Source organism: Poecile atricapillus, chromosome 2 (assembly GCF_030490865.1).
Source record: "Poecile atricapillus isolate bPoeAtr1 chromosome 2, bPoeAtr1.hap1, whole genome shotgun sequence".
NCBI lineage: Eukaryota > Metazoa > Chordata > Aves > Passeriformes > Paridae > Poecile > Poecile atricapillus.
Genome location: NC_081250.1, coordinates 48,427,906 through 48,450,950, shown reverse-complemented (window position 1 = coordinate 48,450,950; position 23,045 = coordinate 48,427,906). Strand labels below are relative to the sequence as shown.

At 39.8% G+C, this 23,045-nt stretch overlaps 1 protein-coding gene across 1 annotated transcript in view; it reads left to right on the top strand.

The window, feature by feature from the left end:
- The window catches only part of STAC (SH3 and cysteine rich domain), a 69,951-nt gene that overhangs the window by 37,465 nt on the left and 9,441 nt on the right, over positions 1-23,045 (top strand). Inside the window, exons 3-10 of the mRNA XM_058833640.1 lie at positions 4,903-5,003; positions 7,157-7,238; positions 8,661-8,776; positions 13,043-13,124; positions 16,310-16,374; positions 17,263-17,351; positions 21,065-21,116; positions 21,247-21,384. Coding sequence (XP_058689623.1) covers positions 4,903-5,003; positions 7,157-7,238; positions 8,661-8,776; positions 13,043-13,124; positions 16,310-16,374; positions 17,263-17,351; positions 21,065-21,116; positions 21,247-21,384 — 725 coding nt within the window. The remainder of the gene's footprint in view (positions 1-4,902; positions 5,004-7,156; positions 7,239-8,660; positions 8,777-13,042; positions 13,125-16,309; positions 16,375-17,262; positions 17,352-21,064; positions 21,117-21,246; positions 21,385-23,045) is intronic.

The window sequence follows — 23,045 nt, the reverse complement described above, 5'->3', positions numbered from 1 at the left end:
TAGGCTTCCTCCAAAAAATATAAAAATTTACAAAAGTGATGCAGTGTGTTCTTTTAGTGGTACTTAAGGTCATATTATCAGAACAGTTTAAGATTCAATTTTCCGTGACTGTTCTGGAAAACCTGGCCACTGGTTTAGATATTCAGATGGGAGCTGACCCAGTCACAGAGTATTTCTAGCAGGGTGTTATTAAATTTGACCTGCTTCTCAAAACAATGCATCCTTCCAGACCTAGGTGCCTGGATATATTAGCTGATATGTGAAGAAAATGACTGGGCAGAACCTCATTTGTAAGTTCACTTAAGAGCTACTCAGTATTCTGACCTGATATTTCCTCATTTTTTCCAGTGAAATACTGTTTCTTTAGTCAGTTTTGCCTTTTTTTGTTGTTGTTGTTCTTTGAAAAAGGAATAGTAGCCTATACAGACCTGGACATAGTTGATACATTAATGAATAGGACACAGAGGACATTTGTTCAAATGTCTGTGTGTCTTTTTCCCTGTATGAATTTCATGATTATACTGACACTGCTTCATTCACTGAAGAGGACATTTTAAGTGTTCATGGACACTATAAGTCAGCTAAACATATCTAGTACTTTCCATTCTAAACCCACAGTTTTAGAGTTTGTAGTTTTTACTACTTAAACATGCAAGTGGGCCAAAATAATATTAGTTCAACCTCTGACAGTTTTACCCCTTAGTCCCCTAAATGAGAGCCATCTCATACAAGTTTTGGCAAGAGACAAAGACAGTGAGCCCATGAGAAAACTCACTAGGCCATTAATTACTTTGTATTCGGAATAAGGCTAACACGTTACTCAAGAGATGATGCTTAAAGACACACACTGACTGAGGAAAGTGAAAAATAAATGTTGAATAGAACTGCCCATTAATCAAACACTGTCTGACCTGTTTGGTGAATGAAGTAGTGTGCCTTGAATAAAAATAGTGAAAATCACATCCCCAGACAGCTACCAAAAAGCGACTGAGTAGAATTTTGTTCTGTCCTGCTCAGTATTTAGCAATCAGCTTAAGTAACCTTAGTTAGGGTCTTTGGAGAGGAAAGCAGGAGGGATGATTACTTTTTGAAGGTAATAGAAAAGCTATCAAAGCTGTTAGTCTACTCCCCCTTTGAATGAAAACCAGAGTAAAAAGTACTCTGGTTGCTCCAAATGGAGCTTAATTGTTAAGCCTTTTGTTCCTGTACTTCTGATTCACCTCTGATTGAAATTATTCCAGGTGGGCTAAGACACTATTAACAGCAGTGACTACTTCCAACTTTGCTTAAAGGGTGGTATAGGGGAATATCTGCTGGTGGGAGTAAACAGTAGGCTGCAATCAAGCCATCAGCTATTCAGTGGGACAGGAATCAACCTAGTGGTGATGGTCAGGCTTGCAGATCATCAATCAATGTTCAGCAGATGTCCCTGAGGAGACTGTGTTAGTGTCCAAGACTTCACTAACTGGACCTTCCAGACAGGGCTGTAACCAGCTCAAATGTGAACTCTCTCCTTACTCTTCCCCTGCCCCATGCTTCAATCAACAGGGAGATTAACCCAGTGGGAATAACCATGCCACAGAGAGGCATTCAACTTTGAACAAGACCTAGTACCCTATGGCAGTGAAGGAAAATTATCCTCAAATAGTCTGCCCTATTTTGTTCTCATAGCTATTGCTATTATTGTTACTATTTTTGTTAATTTTAATTTATTTTTTTTACTTTTATGGGTTATTAATACCACTTATTTTCTATTATTTAATATATGTTCAGACCAAATTCCTAACTTTCTCGTGATTTCCAGGGGAATTTATTGGAAAATAATGTTTCAACACTTTCCTATATCCTGTGCCATTACTTTAGGCATAATGAAATGACTTTCTTTTACCAGTGCATGACTGTAGAACTCTCACTGTACTCACTCATCCTTAAATAACTTCCTTGCAAGACCCATGTTCTGTCTGCTTTTTACCTATTTCAAACCAGATATCTCCTAAAATCTGTCCCATCCAGGCATCTGCAAGGTCAAAAAGTTTGCATAAGTGGGAGGCCACAAATTGGTGCAATGAGTCAAACCCTGGTCTCATTTACACCTGTACTGAATGCAATCTCTTCTCTGTGATGTGACTGTGATTGTGGCTAATTTCTGAATCTCAGGAACTTCTGGGTCAGGTACATTGCCAGTATGTAGTTATCTGATTCCTGGCATGCACTATTTTTGAAACAGCTTAGCAATGGTTCTCTGAGTGATTTAGTGTAATAGGGAAGAGAAACTGAAGAAAGAATTATTCTGTGGGGAAAAAAAGATGTGTCTTGTAGAAATGCCATTTTCAGAGCTCGAGATATGGTGGTTAAGCATAAATACCGCATAAATGCTTCTTCTCCAAGCTCTGTAGTTATTCCTCAGTGGGAGGCGGAGAGATGCAGGGAAATTTTTTCCAAGCTAGCCCCACTGTAAACCAAGTAGTTAGAACTGAAAATGGATTGAAGATTGGAGCTTTTGGTAGTTACAGGGATTTCATTTTGATTTACAAAGACTTCTTGTAGACTCAAGTGTGTGACTGAACTACTTTTCTTCTCTTTAAAGCCACTACTTAGCTACTCAGATATAAAAATATGGCACTCAGCAATGGAAAATACAGGGCTGCTCTTTTGTAATTTTCTTACTCATTTTCACATGACCACAGATTTCTGTTCTGAAAGAGTTGGGGTTTGATTTTTGAGAGCAACAGATGCTTCAAATTCATTTTGCACATCATTTGGGAGCACAGTTGTTTTGACAAATGTGTATCTTCTGTGATCACATGGTTATAACATGTAAGGACCAATATCCACCTTGCAAAGTTAACACTGAAATGGCTGGAAGAGCATAACAGGCAGCAGGAAGGACTGTCTGCAAGACTATCTGCCTTTTCACAGCTAAATCTTAGGAGTAACTTGGTACAAGAGTAACTTGGTACATACCAGCATGAGAGGAGAATTAGACCCAGTGTAAGCACTGATGTGTTGCATAGGTCAACTGTAATGTCATTTTCCTTTTTGCATTCTGCCCTATAAATATAATGAAAAACTGTGAGGGAAGCACTCTTTTCTCAGTGCCAATTGTTGATCACCAGGAAGGGTGATTCAACATTTCATCATCAGTAATAAAAGCACAAAGCCACAGAAGTCAATATTGGTTTGGGCATGTGTAATTGAAAAGAAACTGTAACTGAAAAAATCCTCACAGCACACTAATCCAAGTGCAACCATGCAGGAAGAAGAAACCAAACAAACAGATGTGTTCTTCTAAGAAATCCTGTGTTTGCTAGGAAAAAATACCCCAGAAAAGAAAAGAAAAGGAAAGGATGTCTGCACACACTGAAAGGTGGTTGAAAGGGGCAACGAGTGGGGACCGGGAGCTGACCCCACTCCCTTGAAGTCCCCAGGACACTCCTCACACTCAACCCCATTCAGTCCCTATCTCTCCAGCAGTCGCTGTAGGAAGGTGGGGAGGATCTGGGTTCCCTGTCCTAAAGGGAGCTGACAGGTGAAACATCTGAGCCTGGCTCACTGCAACAGCCCATGGCTACCTCAGCCTGCCTCATCTGGCTTGGAAAAGTGGCCACTTCAGACACCTCTTCCTCTGAAAGTGGAACACGAGGCTTTGGCACCAACTTGACGAAACCTTCCCTGAAGTGCTTCTTTCTGAGGTATCACTTCACTGAATGAAACTGGCAGCAGGTACATGGCTTTGACTATTCAAATAACCAATGAGCTTAATGAGTACTTTCAGATGCAGGATCCTTCTGACTAATATTTATCATGTCTGACTAATGAGGGCTGGTTAAAATGTCAAGAGTTTTTAGGGTTTTTTATTTCCTCATTTCATACTTACTCTCACAGTAGATATAATGAACAGATACATTGTTTACTTGTTCTGTTTATGCAGTCCTGCAGGAATAAAAGAGTTGCTGCAGCATCACTGCTCCTGCATAGTTTAGGAAGTGTTATGGTTGCATGAATAAAAGTGACTGTTCTTGCCTGGAAGCAGGCAGACTTGGGTCTGTAATTTAAACATAGGGCCTCACTGAAGCTAATGCAGAACTACTGTTGGCCTAGTGGGAGAATTCTACTTCTTTACAGCAAAATTTCTTCTGTAGCTCCCCTACATGTGACACATAACTTTTCCACTGTCAAGGGAGGAGAGCACTGTCAAACTTGTGGCACCCTCACTGCTCTACTCAGGGACGTGCAAAGAGCCCCTACTGCACCCTCTGAGGTCTGGCCCAAGATGGTGAGAGCAGCAGTTCCTGGGAGCAATTGTCAGTATTGTTCTGAGCATGTGTAATTGAAAAGAAACTACAACTGAAAAAAAATCCTCACAGCACACTTATCCAGTGCAACCACGCAGGAAAAAGCAACCATACAAACAGCAATGTGTTTGCCTATGGGTGGGCAATGGCAAGGGAGCTGGGTTAACCCTCTTACACGTGCCTGGAGGTACCTCTCACCCACAAAATCTGGGCTTCCACTGGTGACCCAACTCCCCAGAGCTGCTCCAGAGCCCAGGTGCTCCTTCAGTGGCTCCCTCAGCCATGCACAGCCATGCCAAGACCTTTCAAAATAACAGTTTTGCTTGGTGTTCAGGAGGCAGAGACACTGTTGGTCAGATTATCATATAGCAGAGTATAATCTAATATACATCTAAAGGCAACAGCCTGGGAAGGAGACTGGGGGGAAAATACCTAAAATGGAGAGACAATGGGTGTACGAATGCACGTTTTTAGAAGTAGGTAAGGCAAAGAATGCAGTCAATATTTGCTCTACTGCAACTGACCCGTCAGTTCTTTCAGGTCACTTGTTTCAGTGGATGGAAACTATTGATTTTGTCTAATTCAATCTTTGCCATGCATTTCACAGGGACAAACGCTAAGCACGGACTGCGCTGTAAGGCTTGTAAGATGAGCATCCACCACAAGTGTGCAGACAGCATCGGACAGCAGCGCTGCATGGGCAAGCTGGTAAGTGAGCAGCCCAGGGCAGCTTGTGCTGGAGCCACTTTCTTTGTGTGCCTGAACCCCAGGTGTGCATTTAGCTGCTGCATTAACAGAACCCACACCAAATCACTTTATTGAGGTGGGAAAAGTGAAGCCAGGTGGTGCCCTGTTGTCAATTTGGGCAACTGCTGCTGCACAAGAATGCAAACAAAACCAAAGCACAAATCTGGTCTTCTTTGTGGATGTGAAAATACAGTTACGGAATACAAATTTAGCTAGCTAACAGAATTAATTACATTGATTTCAGCTGTGCTTGCTGTAGTGTAAACCTCTCAAAGAATGCTATAAATTAATCATAATATTTCAGTAGGGTTTAACAAATGAAAAATCCTTCAAATTATGTTTTATTGTTTTCTCCACTGTTAGAGATTGAATAAAAAAGAATAATTCACCTTAAAAAAAACCCAAAGGATATTTCACAGTAAGACACTACAGAATTTGAAGCAAGCTCTCAGCAGGAGAGCCTGGGAGGAGCCTGCCTCTATATGGATACATAACTTTAGTGCCTGGGTTGTCTTCTGAGCAGGAAAATCTCATGACTGGCAATGACAGTACACCATATATGAGATAATTCTAGCCCACCTTGTACACTTTTACAGGAATATGGTTCCTTTTGGTTACTTTTGGAAAAAGAACTTGTAAAAATACCAATTAGAATATGAAAAGCAAATACATAGATTCATATTTCAGATGTTCTCAGATTTGTTGCAACTTGAAGGCACTTGAGACAACTATGAGCTAAAATCAAACAAGTTTTACTGTGTTAAGTGACGGGAAAATGCAAGCACTGACTTCAAAAGTGCTACAAACCCCACCTTGCACTGGAAAGATCTTTTCCACACAAGAGTGTTCACTGAAAGCTATTGTTGCTTACATCCCTGAGGCAAGTCTTTATGTATCTAAACCATGATCATAGTTCTAGTATGAGGCATTCTGGTACAGGAAGTTGGTCTGTGAAGAGCTCAATGACAAGCCCTGGACAAGGCAAATATTATCCCATGTTAATTGATTCATGCATTTCTTGATTCCAGCCTCAGCTCTTGTAGTTATTAGTTTACAAAAACAAAGAAATAGAGACCAAATTTACATCACAAAGTTGTCAGCGAAGTCACAGGAGTTTTGTGAGTTCATGCTGATGCTCTGTCTGAATCTAGCTTGGGGGTAAACAAAGGCTGAAGAATCTGGAATTTATTCCTCTAAAACTCCAAGATTATCAGTCCCCTCAGTCTTTTTCCGTCTTTTTTGCAGCTCATTACCTAAAGAATTAGTTGTCTATCAGGGTTTGAGGTACACTGAACAGAGGATATGGAAAATATGCACATTTCTGCAAACCTTCCTCACTTCTCACTGTGACTAGAAGTTCTCACAGACTGCAGACATTGGAAATCAGAGACCATTTGTGAAATTCCAGTGCCTTGAAGGCATTAATTTAGAGTACTAAGCATTTGCCTGAATTGAGATACATTTTTTAGAGTGGAATAGGCACCATTTTTTTCCATATTATGGTATTATTTAATAATAGCTCTAGTTGTTATGGTGCATTTCTCTACAGGGGGATACTGGGAATACCTGGTAACAGGTTGAAGAGATTTTTGACCTTACAAGAGAAAAAAAACCAAACAACCAGAAGTGGAAGCTGCAGTCAGTCAGCAGTAAACATTAGAAAAACCTGTAGAAAGGTTCTAAATTCCTTGGGTTTCACATGTGCATATATGGGACATCAGGATTTGGAGTTAGGATGAAAAAGGATAGTTATATGTTTAACAAATACAACACCATGCAAATTCACATTATATAAGATAGGGAAACTTCCTAGAACCTCTAATGATTCAGCACTTCTGCTGCAATTAATTAGTGCTGCTTTTGTGAAAGTCAAAAGAGAAAGGAGAGCTGAAAATGAGCCCCACCTTGCACATAAATATATGAAACTGATTTTTTTCTAGGAGAAAAATCAAATAAACATCTGATCTCTAAACCTCACAGTGACTGAACAACAGGAGGCAAATTTCCAGCCTCACCACAGTGTTCCACCATTAACCAAAGAGCTGAGGCTATTTCTATTTCAACAGTCAAGGCAAGCAATGCACTTCACTTGTTTTTGCTTTTTCTCCCTCCAGCCAAAGGGATTTCGACGGTACTACAGCTCACCACTGCTCATTCATGAACAGTTTGGCTGCATCAAAGAAGTGATGCCTATTGGTAGGTTTTGACTGCTTTTCCATTCAGTCTTCCTTTGGCAGTGCTCTGCAACAGCAGCGGCAGATTTCCAGCCATGGTATTTACCCTCAGCAGCCGTCCAGCTCCTTTCGGTGACTGGATGCCCTTCTGCCATCTCAGGAAAGGACCACTTCAAAGATACAAAGCTGGAAGAGGAGAGGGTGTGTTCATTGTGTGTTTCACTCAAAACCATGTATGCATACCTCTTAGCAATTACACTGTTTATAATAATGACTACCGGAGATCAAGGTAGGAACTTAGAAGTGAAGAAACACTGAAATATGGAGATAAGGGTGTGAGCCTGGGAAAGAGTAGATTAAAAAGAGGGGGATCAAAGCAGCAGGAGGCATTCAAATCACTGGTCCAGCTTTTAAGGGATGATTTTTCATCCATATTTCTTACTTTCCTCATATTGTTTTCTATACTGATTATATCTACATGTTGTCTGAGTTCTTGAAAGACCACTTTTTCCTCCCTGTAATACCAAATTTCTAAAGAGAAACGTTTTGAAATGGAGAAGCTAAGTTTATTCTGGAAAATATTTTTCCTAACCAGGCAGACCTGGAAGTGCAAAAAACAAAAGCTAAAACTGGTAGTCAGTTTAAAACTACTTGTCTGATGACATTTGCATTGTTACTGTCAGCAGTTTAAAAAAACAAAAATTACAAGGATTTCATCTGAGTTTCTCTTTCTAAAAAACACCTATCATTTTTATCAGAAGTAGTAGAAACACTTTCAATAAACTTTGGCTAAAAATATGAGATGTGCTTTGCTATTACCAAAATACAAAATCAATTGTATTTTCTGAGTACTTTGGCTAAAATTTCCTTCCTCCTGCATAGTGCTACAAATGTGTCATAATCTTCATGCCCACTGCCTTGTGTCACAAGGGAAGTTGAGGTCCAAAAATACAATATGTAGAAGAGAGTTTGAACTGAATTTTCTTGTTCCCAGTGAAGACATCCATTTCTCTTGCATGGGAGATGATTTTTGTGGCTAGCTAAGAGGGAGAGTTGCTGTTGGGAGTGATCCAAGAAGTCACTGGTAGAGACAAACGTAGATTAGAACCTCCTGGTACTTTGTCTTCCTTACCTCCACACAGGCAGCACCAGTGATGATTAGAGAAGGAGAATATCAGGTGAAGAGAGACAAGGCAATGGCAAAGAACTGAAGAGCCATTATAAGAGGAGGATGATCTCTGTGGGAGTAGAGAGGCAGCAGAATATTGACAGCAATTCCGTTAAGTTCAACACTCACTTTTTACCAGGATATTCTCTCAAATTGTTTCTGAGCATACAGCTCAACCTCTTGGTAGAGGCAGGTGTTGCTCCAAGTTAAGCAGGAACATGATCAGAAATATCCTCAAGGTATTGATTCATACATGTTTTGCTCCTTCTGTTGCAGCCTGTGGAAATAAGGTTGACCCTGTGTACGAAACTCTCCGCTTTGGGACTTCTTTAGCCCAGAAAACCAAAAAGGGAAGTTCTGGAAGTGGGTCTGATTCTCCCAACAGAAACTCTGTAAGTATCTGACATCTTCCATTTTCTTTCTGGAGGAGCAACAGATATTCATTCACATGAGCTTCTGCTGGAGTTCACAAAACTTGTATTTCAAACCACAAAAAAAACCTAAAATCTTATTCTCGTATTCTGTATTGAGACCAGAAAACTTGTTATTTTTGCAAATTTTATGTAACTTGTAGATACTGTTGAGAAAATGAGAAAAGTACTAATTAAATTAGTAAACTGCTTTTATCAGATTGTAAAAGAAAATATTAATGTTTTTATTTTGCATGTCCACACAGAAGTGTAACAGAGATGTTGAGCTGTCAGGCTGGAGTAGATGCCTAGTGATATTTGCCCTTCATACAAGTGATAATGATGAGTTGGAGTCCTCAAAACCTAGATTTAAAATCCATGACCCCAGTACAAGCCCAGACAAAATTAAGACATTGCTACTGCAACAAAGCAAGGGACTGGGACCTCCACTTCTCCAATTCCAGTGCAGAATTGTGAGGGAGGCAATACAGATCCTTCTCTCTCCAAGCCCCGAATATAGACAGGTGTGCTCAGGTTGTTGTATCCAGACAGGGAGGTTTTGGCCTTAATGATAATGTTTGTCATTCACTCTCTCCAATCATAAAAGTTCATTTCTTCAGGACCATGGTAGAAGAGGTGGAGAACAAGGGAATGGTTAGTTCCCTTGGCCCTGCCTTTACTACGCCCATACTTTGTTCAACAGTAACATTGGCAATTTCTTCCTTAGAGAAATGGTTATTTATCTCAGTATTGGGATCCATGAGATCAGAAGCTCCTTCGTGGTGTTGAAGGAACATTTCCTACCCTCTCAGCCTCTCGTAAACAGGTGCTTACACCTAATGCTTGAGGCCTTCTTCCATTCCCAAGAGAGCCTCCCCACCAGAAAAAAAAAAAAAAGAAAAAAAAAAAAAGAAAAACAAACAAACAAACAAGAAAAAAACACCACACCTGAATCCACTGGAGGCTAAAGCTGATTGTCATCTTCAGAAATCAGACCCACATTATCTGACAATCTCTTCTGAGCACATCTCATAAGACAAATTACTGGGCACAGAGATATGATGAGAGTCGGTCTCCTAGTCTCAAAGCAAATACTTATGTGCTTAATATTAAGCCATGCTAATATATGTTTATCTGTTTAATATCTGTAATATCTTTGTTACATTTCCCTGGTTTTTAAATGCATGGTCACTCACACAGCTGACCTGTAATCTCAGGTGGTATAGGTGGACTCTAAACAGGCATTAATTCATGTCAGACAGGAAAGACAAACTAATTAAAGAAAGAATTAAGTGAAGTCTGCAAGGGGTTTATTAAGGGACATGTCCTCTATCCACCCCCATTTGTGCCTTAAAAGGAATTTGCTAATTCTCTTTTCTTTTTTTTAAACCCAAAGTGACTCTGCCTTCTGTCGCATTATTACATTTCTTTCTTTCAATTATTTAATTTCCTTTGAAACAAAATTTCTATAAATGTAATTATTGCTTTCTAAATCAATAACGTTTATGTTGAATTATAAATGAAAACTCAAGCGTAGAAGTGACTAATGCTGTGTCAGCTTACTCTAGGGAGCTGATCATAACTAGGTGGGGTGTGGGTGTAGAATTAGGAACACAAGTTCATTACAGGAATTTCTCCAGGGTATTGAAGCTGAGAGAGAATGTAGCGTGTGTCAGCATACAGGAAATAGAACACTTTAGAGAATTGAATAAACAGACCTGAGAAGCCATACATTTTGCCAGCACAAGCTTGTGGATTGAGACAAGGATAAAAATCCAGGGTAGACACAACCCTGAACAAGATGAAGGAACTGCAGACCTTTAAAACTGATGTGTGAGCTGGGAGTACTGACCAGTGACTGCAACAGGGATGTGGCACAGAGCCTTTAGAAGCATGTGTAGTTAGTAACTCAGAGGGACTATGACCTTTCCCCAGTGATAACCTCTGGGCTGCTCTGCTCCTCTCTAAGCAGAAGCAGCAATGCAGCTGTGAGGCTGTGCTGAGTCCCAGCCCTGGGAGAAGGAACATGCCTCAAGGTTCTGCCATGTCGCCAGACTAGGGGCACCAGGGACATGGAGACACCTGGGACACTGCTTCACCTTGCAGGTGGTGTCCAAGCTGTCCAACACCTCTCTCTGGGTCAGCAGAGAAAAGCAAAGGTGACTGGCCTAGGGGCTGTACCTTGCCCCTACAGCCATGAAGCTTCCATACTGCAAGCAGTTCGTGTCTCTGCAGAGAGTAGAGACAACCACCTTCCTCTAAACTAGCCAAAGTATTTTTAACATGACTGAGCTGTGTGGACGTACTCACTGATTTTTCCGCCCGGATTCTGCATTTCCCATAAAAGAAAGAGGCCATATGCTCCAGATTTACTACCTACTGCTTGCTTCAAAACTGTGCTTCTGCAACCCACATTTATACAAAAAGGCACTTGAGGTGATGTAAATGTGAATCTAGTTCTTGTTAGTTTTTTTGTGGATCAGCTCCTCTCAAAAGCAGCTTTGCACCTCTATCATTTCTATTAGACCATTTGTCATGTAGTCATTCAGTGAAAAATCATTAAAGGTAAATGAGGTTGCCTCAGAAGGATTTGGATGAGCTATATACTGAATAGACAGTCACCACACATCCCATGTGCACTAAAACTTAACAAAAAAACATTAATTGCTAAGCAGCAATAATGAAGATAGTCTATGAAAATTGAGGAATATGTTGTTACACTGAACTGAAAAACAGCTGGGACTTAGTCTTTCAACAAAGCCAGTCTTTCTCTTCTCCACCCAGCAACCAGAATCCATAGATATGCTTTACACTGGACCTGTGTAAATTTTATTATTGCAGTGCCTTCTCATCCTCTGGTGACCTATTTGGGCAAGATGCAAGACAAATATGACCTGCTGCAAAAGGCTGAATCTAAAAACAAGGAGCAACAGAACAGCAAAGTATATATTCTTAAAATAACAAGGAAAACAAGACACCTGCGGCACAAGTCTCCTTTCGACCCCTTTGTTCATTGGTTTCCTTCATGGAGAAGTAGCTAGGAAAGTACAAGATAGGAGAAATAAAATTGTGAAAGTACTTTCTAAAGAAAGCTTTGCTGTCAACACCAGTAAAAGGGAAAGGAACTATGTGAAATCTATAAAGCAATTCAGATTCTGTTCCCTAAACAAAAACAGGAATGTTCCTGTGATGCAGGCCCTGGACTGAAAAGCAATAGAGCAAGCTGTGTGTACAGTGCAATTGTAAAGTGTCAGACAATAACATTAAATCCTTCTTGTGCCTTAAAATTTGTGAGCTAGAAACAAATTAAACTTAGGAACAATGTAAGTATTACCGAAAGCACCTGACTCAAGTTCAGTCTTTGGGTTTCTTCTGATTATGAAAGATGTAGAGAGTTCAATGACTGAAGTTTTGTTAAGTCAGACTCTCACAGAGTTGTTTGGAGCAGCTCCTCATTCCTGTTGGGCTATACAAGGAGAAGCTGACTACCCAACCAAGGAATCTGGTGCTGTATGCAGAGTATACCTCTGAGGCTTGAGATTATGTCATCTCATGTTTTCTTACATCCTGGAACACAGGGTCCCTAATCATGACTGACATTAATATGGTACAAAGAAGAAATCATAGTAATTCTAAAAGCAGCACTTAGGTTTCAATTTCCCTAACCATACTGGCCAGATGGCTGCTTTAAAAGAAAGGGCAGATATTTAAAGACTGACTTCATCCACTCCATTGCTCTCTAGCTCTTTCTTTTACAGCATTTTAACAGAATTAAAATGACCTTTACACTACAGTTATTTTACTGAATAATATATTCGGGGCTGATAAATTAAAACTCAGTAGTTTCAACTAATGTTCAGTCTCCCTGGATGATAACTATTTAGTATACCTGCAGGATCTGTAAATTCCCTCAGGCCCTTTCTATTTTGTACAGAGAAACACATTGTTTAACATAATCCTTTGTTCCTTAACTTTCACTTTATTTTATACTGCAGAAAACTTTTGTGCTCCAGACTGCAAACTTGGTCTGGATTTTTTTTTCTGGGCTTTCACTGCTCTCTGTGCAGTAGGTATGTGTTGTGCATCACCACATCCAATGTTTCCTTCCATCCCATTAGGCTGACTCTGCTCTCCTCTGACACCACTCAAATACTGCATTTCCCAAAGACCCCTGCTGTGGTTTTATTTCATTCCATCAGTCCGTTTTTCTGGCTTATCCCGTCTCATTTGCTGTTTCTGTCCCTGCAGACAGCTGACTTGGTAGAAGTTCCAGAGGAAGCCAATAGCTCTGCAGGCACCCTTGACATAAGCAGAAAACGCAGCAACAGCGGTGAGTGCCCCAAGGCCAGGACAGCACCTTCAGGTGTAAAGCCCATGTGCAGACTGTTTCAGGTGGGGGGTTATGGCATGTCCAGGTTTAGCAGTGTTCTGGTTTTCAGAGCAGGAGGTGAGCTGGTACAAGGATTTGAGGAATGCTTTTTGCAATTCAGATGAAATTGAAGCCACCACTTTCCTTAATGTGGTGTGTCCAAAACTGCCACTGGACAAGGTTCAGGTCCATTGCCTATCTCATATCTTTACTTCATAATCATGACTGTAGATCTAACATGCTTCACTTCCACACTGGCAAAACAGAACCAAAAAAATACTTTCTTTTCCATACTTTTGATTTTTCTGCATGATTTTGTATATCACAACCTCTTTGGGACAGAAAACCAATCATAAAAGATCTTCACATCTGTAAAATACAGAATGCAGTGAATTTTGATTATAATTGCAGCTGCTCAGTACAACTGTAGTATGTACTCAGAAATATTAATGGCCCAATTCCTTCATTTGATTTGCAGTACAAAAGTAATGTTTTTTTACAGCATTGGCTTGATGAGATGTGAAAAGCAGCATAGCATCAAAAGTTTAGTAATGAAATCTCATCCACCAAGAGTTGGTGTTTGTGACCCTGTTCTTGAATTCAGTCATGGTGGTGGAAGTCATAAGCAAAAAGAGTTTTTGCTCAGCACAATTTCAGGCTCAAACCATCAGGACAACTTCTCTAGCAGCACCTGAAATCTCCTTTGCTGAATCTCACAAGATGTACAGAACAGAAATAAACCACAATGAGCATAACTTTTTTCTTCATGGTACCCCCAGTGCTCCTTACATACTGCTACCAATTCACGTAGGTAAAAGGCCAGCTTCAGCTGTCTGTTCCTATATTACACCACCTCCTTATTCCTTTCCTCCCCTCTTGATCCTATCACCTCTCCTCACTGTGTTGTCATTTCCTTCCTCTTGTTTTGTGAATGCCTCATCCATATTATCTGATTTCTCCTAAAAATTTTAAATTTTCTGTCTTGCAAGGGCAAGTTGACCTGACCTGGTTAGAGAATTTAGTCTGCACCACGTTGTTTAATCCTGCCCACCTGAGATTAAATCAACCCTGTTTGAATGTTCAGATGACTTTTTATTCCTTTGCAAGTCAATACTTTCATTTCTGAAACCTAGAGAAACTTTTTTTTTCTTTGAGATAGTATTCACTGAATGTACAGAAAAGCATTCAAGGAACATACTTAAAGAGATTAGTTTAAAAACTCAGCATGTGTCAAACCTCCAAATAACTTCCATGACACATTAACAATTCCTTTGATCAGCACTGGCTTTTTTACAATCCATCCTTTAGAGGCTCAGAGTATAAATTATGCATCAGTCATTCCAAAAATTTCCTCTTGGTAGAGTTTTAATAAGCTGCCTGCACTGTTTCCACAAGCTATGGAAATGGTAAAATCCTTTTCAGAGTGCAAAAATCCCTGGGTTTTTTTCTTTTGTTTTTTTTTATTTTATTTTATTTTATTTTTTATTTTGTCTGCTGATGCTAGGGCAAACAAATATGAAAATAGATGGATTTTTTTTTGGAGATATGAGCAACATACCTCTATGGCCTTCTTGAAGTGCCTTCTATTAACATCCAGAGACCACGAATTAAACATAGATTAAAAATTTAAGTACATTCAAAATGGTTTTATGAAGTGACTCATGACTCCTTTTTCCTCAGTTGTCCACTGCCTCTTTATCAGGAAGTTCCACATTAATGCCTGGATGACTCAGGTCCATTCTGGTTGAGTTTGTGTTGTTTGGGTTTTTTCCTATTAAAATACCATTCTGTAAATAAGTATTTAGGAAAATGTACATTTGATGCTCTTTGGTAAAGGGAAACAGCAGAAAAGACAGCCTCCAGAAGGGTAAAAGGACCCAGCACATGTGTGGCCATGTAATTTTCCTTGTAGAACTCCTATGACAACAACTTCAAGGGGAGATTCTTTCATTCAGGCCCTGGCATAAATCCTATGAAACAAAGCTCCCCAGTTTACAACTGTGAGATGGCATACCTAATTTCCAGCTCTTCAGCCTCCTCTAAACCAGTTACACTCTTTCACTGCTGTGAACTGCTGTCTGTAACAGAAGTCCCAAAAGCCATACTGTACTTTAAGTGACATCTATGAGCCTGTTATCAACAGTGATTTGAGGATTTTCCCCTTGAATCAAATATGGGATGTCCTCCCTGCAAAGCCAGTTTTGGTGAGCACTTCTCAGCCATCAAAAGGATACAGTTCAGCTCCCTCCCCATGTGCTGGGTCAGCTCCACAGTCCATGAGGCTGTGCTTTAGTAACTTGCTTAATTTTCTGTCACCAAACAGGAATTACTTCAAACATGATGCTGAAATACTTTTACTTCATCTGGTGACTGACTTTATGCAAGTCCAAAAGGCTCCAGGTTACCCAGCTCAGTATTCACCAGAACATCTTCAATATGCCTCCTAACCCCTGTTCTCCTGAATATGAAAAACAAAGCAGAGTGATTTTAGTAGGACTTAAACACTGCCAAACTGTAATAGCAGCACTTTAAACCCCTTTCTACAGATGCCAGACATATACATATATATATCCCCTATATTAATGATACAGGAAATTAGGTTTATTTCCAAGGTTTTCCTTCTGATACCTGTGATGGTCTGCAGGGTCAGGACTTGGTGAGGAGCATATTGAGGCCCCAGGTCTGCTGCAGTCAGGACAGCCTGACACAACTAGTGGCATTTTCATGTTAAGTGTGGCAGGTGTCATCTCTCATGCTCCCTTCACATTCACAGATTGAACTTTATGACTGCAGCATTGTCTTACATTTTGTCAGAGAATCGTGTGCTTATAAATGCCTGTCACCTTGCACAAAATCTTTTTCGTACATGTTGTGGCTGCCGTTTCACTTGTCTTTTATCTGTTACAAGAACACTGTCATGTTTTTCAATATCCAAGTACAACTCTCTGCTATCAAACAACCTTACTATTTCCCTCATAAAGCTTCTCCAATTCTCAACCTGTTAGGCTGTCAACTACCATGTAAACTAGTCCCAGAAATATGTGTTAATGGAGGAAAGGATGGGCAAGTAAAGGAATGGAGGTGGTCCTGTTAAGGTGAAGAGTCTTAAACTACTCCTAAAATGTCATGTGTTTTCTTTATTTCAGTGTTTACATACTCTGAAAACGGCACAGAACACTTTGGAGAAGAACCAAAAAGTATACATTCCCCGGTATGAACACAGATTATGTGATGATGCAATGGTAATGGGAAGTCATGTAAAACTCTTGTTTTTATGGCTGTATGACCTTGACTAGGTCTGATGGGTCACTGATTTCTGACTGTCCCGTTCTTACACCATTTCTGGGCCTCTGGCCATGGCTGGAAGCAATATACATTCCTGAATGGCTTTTTGGTTTTTCCTTTGTCATCACTGTGTTTTTCTGCTTATTGTAAATTGATTTGGGAATACAAAAGATCCAGTGTGCAGGCCATGCAATTACAATAGAACTGCCATAATGTAAAAATCACAATTTGATTTTGAAAATTATTAAATGTTTGTTCTAGCTGCTTTTTCCCCTCAGAATAACAGTGGAAAAAGCAAGAAGAGAGAATAGCCAGTCTTCTCTGTTGAAAACCCAATACAAAAACCTTTCACACATTAAAATCACTTTTAAAAAGTGATTTTCCTGCTCTGAATTTGGACCTGTGCACTGTACAATTCTATCTTCATCCATAATGAGGACTCTAGACTAGACACATTATATAATGCCAATAATACACTACTGGGCTCATAAGAGCTATACAGAGAGAAAAAATGCACACTCATTTTTAAGATTTGTCCCAAAGATCAGCGAGTCCGAATTTCTGCTTGTGTTCTTTGGAAGCCTGGAATTTGATCTTGGAGTTCAAATAATCTTCTTTCTAAATTAAGATAGTTACTGCCTTAATGGCCTGCAATGTACCTGGGCCATAGTCCTCCAAGCTGTGAGAACAGAGAGAGATGATTCTGGCTAATTTATTGTCAGACCAGGTTCTGTTTCCTCTGTCTGTAACGAAGCAAACCAAATTCCTTTACAGAGCAGATATTTAAATTTTCTCTTTCTCTTTTTTCTTAAAGGGATCATTTTATAAAAGCACGTTACAAATGAACACCTATGTTGCCTTGTACAAATTTGTACCACAAGAAAATGAAGACTTGGAGATGAGGTAAACTCCAAAATATTTGTTAGTTGATTTGATACATTTGCACTGATGGTCATATGGTTGGTTATATGTGACTTTAAGAAAGGGAGAGTTTCTTCTGACATTTTTAACAGACATTTTTTATAGAGGCAACCATCTAGATACAAAGAATACAGTTAAAAAGAATAGATGGCCAATTCTTTTGGCAAGGATACAATAGATTAAAAGTTTCACAAATACTTATATCACTTTAGGAGCAAGACGGCTTTCAGCTATAAAATGTTCTTAGTTGCTTTGTTTTTCAGTCAGAAGTTTTCAGCTAGGAATTCTCGACCAGATCTCATGCTAATGCTAAAAATTTTACCAGTCCTGTTTGATCCTCTCTCTTATTCAGTCATGTCTGAAAAAAGAGAATGGTGTCCAGCTGCTGGATGGCAGTGTTTTCACATGAGAACTTTGCAAAATAACCTTGTTAATTGCTATTTTTAGCACTTATTTCCTCTGCATCAGTTGCTTGCCATTACAAGGCTTAATCCAAGCCCACTGAAGGAAAAGGACAACTTTTCTTTCATTGAAATTATTTTGTTCATGTTACTCACATTTTACATGAATCTTGCTAGAGATCTTACTGTGAAACATGTCACCTGTCTTCAAGGTATCCCTATACCAAAATAATCATGCATGTGCCACAGAATTTAAGGAATTGACAGAGAAATGCCCCTCTCCTCAGCACTTCCAACACTGAAAGCCTTTTTCCTGTTTCCAGTTGTGCCTTCTCACTGCTCTGGAACTAAAAGGCAGGATGTAATGGAGAAATTACAAGTTTGCCTATCATTCTGCTTTACTGGCATTTCCTGATCATTATTTTAGGAATGTCAGCTCTTCAGAAAATAACCTCAGCATATGAGAACCTTTAGTGAAACTTGCCAGCTATTCTGCTTGAAAGATTCCCCTTTGCATCCTGCTCTTGAGGAGTGTATTCCATCTTATGCCTTTCTTCTATGACATAGAACATCTCTCAGACAAGCCTGCACTGGACTACCATCCTCATCCAAACACAGTAATCCAGAAAATACATCAACCTTCAAAATCCTCCTGTTCCACATTTTAGAGGGAAAACCAGACTGTGTTCTGAAACATGCTCTTTCAGGGGACACCAGGCTCTTTCCAGGGATACCAGATAGGTTTTATAGACTACTGGTACTCAAACACAGCAGTGCTGTTTGTCCCTCTGTCAGAAATTCAGTAATATATGTGTTAACATTGTTCCATAAGGAATGCCCAGTAGTTGGAAATGCTGTTTTGTTACTGCAGAGCCAGGCAGGCTCCAACTCAGTTGCATGAATTCCCATTTTGCATAGTGAGGGGCTGGAGGTGGGTTGAGCAGAGCAATGTTGTCAAGACTGACAAGCACTGTTCTGGGAACCTGAGTTAGGAACCAGCCAGGCACTCATCAGCTCCATCACAACAAAGGAAAATAGCAGGGGAAGAACTGAGAGGAAGAGTTAGGCCAGATTTCTGGAGTTCACAGCTCATCTCTGAGAGGATACAGTGAGGGGCAGATTACTGCAGTGAAGATGTGTAGCCCTGACTTCAGCTGAAATTAGAAGTTATTACAGCCTGAATTTCTTCCCTAACAGCAGGAGCAGTCAGTCGGATTTTCCAGTGCTCTGGCATAAGTAAAATAGTAGGACATTGCAGTAATACACTTATTCTAAGAGATAGCCTTACAAGAGTGAATCCTGAAGACAAGCAACCCCATGTTCCAGACACTGCAGAGATTGGAATGGAATGGGAATAGGAATAGAGAATAGAATAGAATAGAATAGAATAGAATAGAATAGAATAGAATAGAATAGAATAGAATAGAATAGAATAGAATAGAATAGAATAGAATAGAATAGAATAGAAATTAGAATAGTTGGAAGGGACCTATACAAATGCCTATCTTGCCACCTCCTGAAATCCATATCACTGAGGTAGAGCAGACAACTTATCCAGGGTTGTAATTTACAGAAAAAAAGATGAGACCTGACTTATTTCAACCAGTAGTAAGAACCAAGCGGGTTGCCCCCTATCAGAAATTAGCAGCCTAAATGTAGGATGCAAGAATAACAGGTCCAGATGGGATTTCTATTTTGAATCCTTTTTGGAGATTAAAGACATCCATAATAGCTCTCTTCTAGGGAAAAAAACAAATTAACAAAAATTAACAAATTAACAAAATCAGCAGGCCTTCAACCTAAAATTCTCTGAGCTCAGATAAGTGATAAGGGAGAGACTCAATTGCCATCTTTCTCTGACAGCCAAACAAATTTATATTTTCTGGGTTATTTTTCTAACAATGGCTGAAGACTACTGGCTTGACAAGGCCCTCTAAATCCTTCTTGTTGAAAGTGTTTTTCCTTTCAGTGTAAGGGCTCCAGTGGTGTTGGCCCCAGCCTATTCTCTTTGAAGTTATGGGTTCCATTGAAAACCCTTTGAGTATTTAATATAAAATATTAACTGTAGTAAAGGACTCAGATATTCTTTCCCATTGAAAAAAATCTGTTACCACTGGGATACCAAGTTATCCATTTTGTCTGGCTTTCTTCCTCACCTCAGCAACATTTAATTATTCCAAACATAGTGAAACAGGTTCTTGAGGAGGGCTTGAGGAAAATTCTGTTTTGGATTGCACAGCATTAGAAGATTAAATGCCTGTTTCTCCAGTTGTCAGCAGCAACGATAACCAGTTGGGAAGTGGACCAAAGAGGCCCACCACTGACCACACCTTCAGCTGCATCCTGGACAGGTCCACATTTCCTATGCTGGTTCTGAAGGCTCCTGTTAAATTGGACTTGTTATCCATCATAAGAGATGCTCCAGATGTGTGTGCAGGCTCTTGTGCTGATACCTCAACAACACAGTGAGCCTAACAGGGAAAGCTGAATAATGAGGGGTCAACAATTAATTTTATTAAAATCAAGAAATGTGTAATCCAGCAAACTCCAGCTTTCTGGAGTTAATCCCTTTTGAAAGGTCTCCCACTTACTTTCTACAACATACCACTATTATAATCATGTAGGAATGTTGATTAAGTGTCACCAATGCGGGGGGAGAAGGTCAAATAGCTGTTCAACTACCTTCACAAAATCAGCTTAGCAAATTTTGCTATTAGTGTTTCCAGACAAATTATTTTCCTAGCTCTACTTTGGAACTAGTCAGTTGGATGCTGATACTTAGCAATTACAACTCAGCACCACACATTAAAAAGGTAAATAAGTCCCATTCAAATCAAAAAGACATTCTTGGGCAGAATTATATCCCTGCTGACTAATTGCCTTTGTCAGTAAAATAGAACTATTTTCCTGCTGCCTTCCTTCTGCAATCGCAGCTTGAAAACACAGATGATGAATTAGTGTGTCCCAACAGTGTGAAATGTCTTTAAGTAAAGTGATAATGCATTTAACAAAGGGGGACTGTATTTTAAACAGTTCCTTAATAAACAGGAAGCAAAACTTCCAGTTCACAGACATTGTCTCAAAATAAAGATCTAGCCCCAAGATACAGACACTCTTCCTACATTAACATGTGTGACTGAAGAAAACCTGGCCACTTTATTGAGTCTATCTTCAGTGAATGCTCAGAAAAAATAATCATGGAAGGACCACCTTCCTATTAGAAGGGAATTGTGGAAGCTGATTCAACATGACAATTAAGAGTCATCTTACATACTATTTCTCTTCTAATTACAGGCCAGGGGATATGATCACCCTTCTGGAAGACTCTAATGAAGACTGGTGGAAGGTATGTGCTAGTCAGTTTATATCTGTTTTCTTTCCAAAAGGAAAAAAAATCTTTTTTTCAATACTGAATTCATGTTAAAGCTGCTACGTAAAGTTAACAATCTTCTACTATCAATATGTTTCTTTCATAGGGGAGAATTGATGACAGAACTGGATATTTTCCTGCTAACTTTGTTCAGAGAGTGCAACAAAATGAGAAGATTTACAGGTGTATCAGGACATTCATTGGCTGCAAGGAACAGGGACAGATAACTCTGAAAGAGAACCAGGTAATATCCTCTGTGCTGAACCCTCACTGGACTAGAGCATCCAGCAGTGTTACCAATGACTGACAGGAAAATTTTGCAAGATGAGGACAGGCAGACTTTTTCACTGCAATTTTACAAGATTTATTATTTGTATGGTAACAGTGTCTAGTAGCCAGTTAAGAGCAGTGTTTGCCTTGTGCAAACACATACTCGATACCTAACACAGCCTGAATTTTCAGTCTCACAGACATTCATAGTGATGCTTTACATATTTCTCACCCTCTTACTGATTTCAGAGGGATGAGCACAGAGTCTTAGAAGTAGACTTTGTGTACCTGAAAAATGATCTGATTTTCTCCTCAACATTAGAACTAATCTAATAAATTATTAGTTCTCCACAGACCTTAACTTACCCAAAGATCTAAACACAGCCCATTGTCTTTGCTTCAACAGGAACAGAGTTAAGACAGCATCACACAAAGCTGTAAATCCTAAATGTAACACTTCTTCACCAGTTGCAAGGTATATTTAATCCCTATTTTTTTTTTGTGTCACCACTTAAATACCCTCTCTACAGGCTGTAATACATTTTAAGCTATAAGTGCTTCTGCGAGCTTAAGTACACTCCATACAGTGAGGACTTAGGGGTCCATTCACCCTGGTGTGTTTTCAGCAGCTCCTTCTACTTTGTGTCCTTCAGGTGGGTTCACTAGGCACATGCCATGACTCAAAACCTGCACTAAGGAACAGGTTTGTGACATAAACTCATGTAAACAGGAGGATGACATACTAAGGGTGATACACAGCTGGTGTTCTCTGATATCTGGATGTAATACAAAGGTAGATTTTTCTCACCGTACCATGTGAAGCCCAATGCTCTTCTGCTTCATTAGGTCTTTTCTTTCCTATGGCAACTGTGTCACATCAGAAATGTTTTTGTCCTACAGCCTGAACAGCCACTGATTTTAATAAAGTGGAGAAGAAGTCAGAACCAGTGTGGATCTCAGGGCCATAAATTTTTCTATGCAGAACTTCTTTAACACTTCCTTCCACTGGTGGATAAGATTAACTTACAGCTTGGTTGATGATGATTTGCAACACAGCAAAATATACAAGTGCTAACAATCCTTGGGTGCACACAGCTTTCTAAGGAAGGCACAGAGACACCGTGACCAGAATATATTTTAACTACCTTGGGCAGTTCTGCAGTTTCTAGAAAGAAAGTTCTTACATTCTTTTTACGCATCTCTTAATTTTTTTCCGTCTGTGCACACAGACAAAAGAAATATTACTAGAGTAGAACAAAAACTTTTGGAGGCTTTGTGTTCTAAAATTAGCAATACACAAGGGCAAAGGCAGGAAATGGTTGTGTTGGAACATGGCATGTCAGCATGAGGGAATGGTCACAATCTGCATCACTTCTCATTAGTGGGCGTACCAGATCACCTCTGTCAGCATGGCTACTGCTGCAAGCACTGGGAGCCCAATTGCTTGCCTCAGTCCTCACAAAACCACAGTTTCCAAGTGGGCAGCTCTTGCAGCTTCATCTAAACACAATGACCTTCATATTGTCCCTATTTCATCATAGCATCACAAAGGGAGCTGGGAGTCAGGGGTGTCTCATCGTCTCTGGCAAGGCAGGAGGTAAAGAAAAGGATGAATCTATCCTGTCTCTGTACTAG